The 4,720-nt window shown below is 45.1% G+C and overlaps 1 protein-coding gene across 1 annotated transcript; it reads left to right on the top strand.

Moving 5' to 3' along the window:
• Positions 1 to 1,665: 1,665 nt before the first annotated feature.
• LOC146665725 (paraneoplastic antigen Ma2 homolog) lies at positions 1,666 to 3,385 on the top strand. Its single transcript, XM_085410954.1, has 2 exons — positions 1,666 to 2,085; positions 2,246 to 3,385. Exons 1-2 carry the CDS (start codon positions 1,666 to 1,668, stop codon positions 3,383 to 3,385), a joined length of 1,560 nt encoding a protein of 519 aa, XP_085267080.1.
• Positions 3,386 to 4,720: the final 1,335 nt, after the last annotated feature.

Below are 4,720 nucleotides of genomic sequence, written 5' to 3'. Positions count from 1 at the left end.
AATCTGTTTTGTACGGAGAGGATTAGGGCCACTGAAAACAAAGTGGGCACGTCTTTTTTTCTTCTTTTTCAGAATTCTGAGAAAAAAGTCAGAATTCTGACTTTAATTTTTTCTCAGAATTCTGAAAAAGAAGAAAAAAAACCCGACATGCCCACTTTTTTTTTTCCAGTGGCCCTAATCCTCTTCTGTATGTAACCCTGGTAAGATTTACAGCAATCAGAAGTACAGGGTTCTTTGAATGCATCGTAGTCCTTGTCTGATAGTTTAATTTCCGGGCTTGCCCTGAAGGCACCATCTGCAGCTCCGTGCGCGTGAAGGTGTGGTGTAAAGGAAAAAGGACGGCAAGGAAAAACTCCATGCTGCCGCGGAGCACGGTTTTTTCCAGTTGAAAGAGAGGAAAGAGGTTTAATTAACATTTGTGAGAGAGCTGTCGTTAGCGGTGAACCACAGACGGGTACCTACCTGAAAGGAGCCGGAGTATTTCTTTGAACTTTTTGAACTATTCTGGTGAGTTAGCCTAGCTCACTTAGCACCGCTATTGCAGTTCAATGCACTGGAAAAAATAACTAACCAGTCAGAATAGTAGTAAATGTGTTTAATGATGTTTAAGATGTGTTTTCATAGTATTGCAATGTTGTGACAGTTTTGGTTATTATGAGTGTCTAGTGTTTTACTTTCTTGGGCCTGCTAGTTCAGCCGCGGCCAGCTAAGTGGTTATGCGCAGTTCACGTGCAATAGCTGTGCTGTTACTGTAACTGCGGGTGATGCACAGTAATACCGGTGTGTTTACTTTTAATGTGTCACAAGATGCAAATTTATTTTAATATTTCAAAAGAACCAAGGACATTAGGAACAAGGACATTTAAGGAATGTGGACATCTAACATTCTGCATATTTGTGTGCAGACTGGTTTTTTTTTGAGGTACAGTTCCATGGGTGCCAAGTGAGGAGCTGGTATCGTGGGTCTAAGACACTGTTGCTGCTGTGGAGGCCTTCTCTGTGTCAGGACGCTACACGTTGATGCCTGCCGTACCAGGAGGGCGGTAGGAAAAAAAACAAAAGGAAGCCCACCTGAGAGATACCTTATCATTTTCTTTTGCTACTTTTTCTCCGCCTGAGATTCAGGTCGTTTTCAGTTCTTAACCCAGGACAGTGGGTAACTGAATAAACTGACACCATAAGGAACTGGACACTCACGTGCTATTTTCTTTTCTTTTTCCTTTTCTTTGGAGTGTTGAAATATTGTGTTTCTTGTCTTACATCTATTTTGATTGTTTCAATTATTTTGTGATGCATTTGAGATGGTTACTGCATTTGGAGGTATCCCTACATTGAGGATGAGCAAAGGGAACTGATCCAAAAGGAAATATATAAAGCAAACTTTGTTTCATAAACCTGTGGTCGTGCGTGTTATGTGGGTTGGAAGTCTCATTGCTCTTACAGAGTTGCTACCGCCAATCTCCTTCCCAAACCTAGATTCGGATATTGTAGACATTGCACTTGGGCGAGCAGTATAGATCATCTCTTTATAGATAGAGGGACACACGTCCAGGTTACATAAAAAGTGGCGAGCCAGCCAGGAGATTGGTTAATAGTAGCTTTCTGATCTTCCACCCCACACTACGCACGTTTGAGATTTTTGAGATTTGTTCCACTGAGTCAGGTATGGATATTTGCAATCGTTTTGAGGTTAATGGTCAAAACTCCCTGTATGTAACAGGTATAGGACCAGAATACACAGATGAGGAAATAACTGCTGTGTTCAAAGTTAATGGAGATATTTCTAAATTAGTGAGGATCCCTGACGAATCAGGACAACCAGAGGGTAGAGCCCTGGTCCAGTATGCATCTGACAGGTCTATCTCTAGAATCGACCCCATTACTTTGGGTACCGTACCAAGTCCAAAGGACCCAGCTGTGATGTGGTTTGCGAGGACCATTAGAGATGTTTGTCAGGAAGTGGTGGGGAGGGAGATAGCTTGCAGATACCTGGACGAACTAAAGTCTGTCGCAGGCAGTGGCAGGAAAGGTTTCTTGAATGTGCTTCAGGAGGAACTGCATGGGAACCAGGGCACATCACATGACGTACACAGTAATGCTACACAGCCCTATGCAGCTCAAAATGCTAACACACCTAATAATGATCAAAATGAGCCTGCAGAGCCCACACATGTTTATAGTGCATCTGCTAGTTTACCAACGAGCCCAGTCCACATCAGTGAGGATGTTTTTAACCCCCCCCCAGATCCAGAGAGTGATTGTGGAGCATGTCATCCGAAGTGAGTCCACCACTTCACCATCCCCACAAATAAGGTTGCGCACCTTCTCTGGGCGGATGCCAAGGCCAAACGGTGAGGTGGACTACGAAACATGGCACACCCAAGTTGATCTTCTCCTTAACGATCCTTCCTTGAATGATGCTCACAAGGTGAGAAGGATTCTTGAGAGCTTGCTGAGTCCAGCAGCTGATGTTGTGAAGCCTCTTGGCATCTCTTCACCACCAAGTGTCTACATCACTCAACTTGATTCTGCTTTTGGTGTTGTGGAGGATGGAGAGGAGTTGTTTGCGGCATTTCTCGGCTCTAACCAAGATAGTGGAGAGAAGCCATCAACATACTTGAACAGGCTCCATAGCCTCCTCACAAGAGCAATTTCTAGAGGGGGAGCCTCAGCTGGAAATTCCAATGATCATTTGCTCAGACAGTTTTGTAGGGGCTGTTGGGATCAGAGCATCATCATCGGCTTACAGTTAGAGTGCAAAAAGGGAAATCCACCAACATTTCCTGAATTCCTCCTCATGCTGAGGACTGAGGAAGACCGCCGTTCCACAAAGCTAGATAGGATGAAAAAGCATTTAGGTGCTTCGAAAGCTAACATGTATGCCCACCATGTTTTTGATATGCCCTCTTATGACTGTGAGCCTGTCCCACTGCCTAACTCAAAGCCGAATGAGACATCAAAGCTTGAAAAGAAAGTAAATGAGCTAACTAAACAGTTGGAAAAGCTAAACAAAAAGCCACCGAGCCTCACTCATGATAGTAATCCTCCCCTAGTGGTAAAAGCAAAGCGAGATGAAACCTCTGATATTGAGAACAAGATAGCTGAACTGACAAAGCAAGTTGAAAAACTAGCACAAAATCAGAGAGAGAGTACTGAAAAGACCGACTGCTTTGCAATCAGTAGTAGTAACATGAAGAGGGGCCTTAAGGTGCCTGGAATGCCGAGGCCGTGGTTTTGTTTTAAGTGTGGGGAAGACAACCACATTGCTGCTCACTGCTCCAATGAACCCAACCCCGCACTGGTTCGCAAGAAAAATGCAGAACTCCGGGAGAGGCAGGATAAGTTTTTAGCTCAGCAGGCTGCTTCCCCATTCACTTTAAACTAGTAGCAGCTCCTGTTGTGGGACGTCCAGGAGCTGCAGTTGATGATAACCCCTGTCCCAACAGATCAGTTGATGGTGCTGGAACACAGAAGAAAGTCATAACCCACACAATGACTGAAACCTACCGTTGCACAGAGCGATCTATACCTGCAGGGCTTGTAGGTCCTCGTTGTGCGGCTTCTGTCTTTCTTGAGGGTGTACAGTGTGAGTCCATAATGGACACCGGCTCACAAGTTACAACAGTGTCCGAGTGTTTCCATAAGAACCATCTGTCTCACTTACCTATACATCCAATTCATGCCCTTCTTGAAATCGAAGGAGCAGGTGGACAGCAGGTCCCCTATCTTGGTTACATAGAAGCGCGTGTCACTTTCCCGCTGTCTGTTCCTGGCAGGAAAGAGGAGCTAGTCGTGTTAGCACTTGTGGTGCCAGAGTGTCAGTTCAACAGCAGGACCCCCCTGTTGATTGGTACCAATGTGTTATTACGACTTTATGAACAAGTACTTGAACAGGATGGTCCAGAGGTTGTTTGCAGACTCTTCTCTAGAGATTTTGCAGTGATCTTCCAGCATATTGCCCAGATCCATGACCTCAACAACCATGCTCATCCTGTCAGGTTACATGGTGGAAACCCCATCACCATCCCTGCAAAACAAAAGTGCTGCATCACAGGTGATGTCAGGTTGAAAAGGAACAGTCAGACCACATTTGTGCTTGAACCCAATGAACATCACAGGTTGCCAGGTGGCGTGTTCCTTGAGGCTGCTCTGATGGACATTCCATTTAAGTCTAGCTGCAAGGTCCCGGTCGTCCTGCGCAATCTTAGTGACCATGATGTTACGCTGCAGCCAAAATGCATCATTGCTCAAATATGTGCAGCTCAGCAGGTCACATCACTTGGACCAGTGAAAGGTGACTCTCATCACAATAAGCCTGACAGTGACAACCTCGAGTTCAATCTTGATGATTCACCAATATCTGAACAATGGAAAGATCGTATCATCACCAAGCTTAGATCTATTCCAGAAGTCTTTGCTGTGGATGACCTGTCATATGGTCACACCACTGCAGTGAAACATCACATCAGGCTACATGACGAGACTCCTTTTAAGGAGAGGCCAAGGCCTATTCATCCCAGTGACAGGGAGGCAGTCAAGGAGCATCTTAAAGAACTGCTTGATGCAGGAATTATTAAAGAGTCACAGAGCCCTTTTGCATCCCCAGTGGTCTTGGTCCGGAAAAAGAATGGTTCTATCAGGTTATGCATCGACTACAGGAAGCTAAATGCTCGAACCATCAGAGATGCATACGCTCTTCCGAACATTGAGGAGACCTTTG

This window comes from Rhamphochromis longiceps, linkage group LG7 (assembly GCF_057381845.1).
Source record: "Rhamphochromis longiceps isolate RC_006_pf linkage group LG7, R_longiceps_female_GT1.1, whole genome shotgun sequence".
In the NCBI taxonomy this organism is placed as follows: Eukaryota; Metazoa; Chordata; class Actinopteri; order Cichliformes; family Cichlidae; genus Rhamphochromis; species Rhamphochromis longiceps.
The sequence above is the reverse complement of the archived record's forward strand: the minus strand, read 5'-3'. Positions and strand labels throughout refer to the sequence as shown.

Coding starts and splice junctions, on each gene's coding strand:
- LOC146665725 (XM_085410954.1), top strand. CDS start 1,666: ATGGATATTTGCAATCGTTTTGAGGTTAATGGTCAAAACTCCCTGTAT. Junction 2,086..2,245: donor ACCAGGGCACATCACATGAC/GTACACAGTAAT, acceptor ACCCCCCCCCAG/ATCCAGAGAGTGATTGTGGA.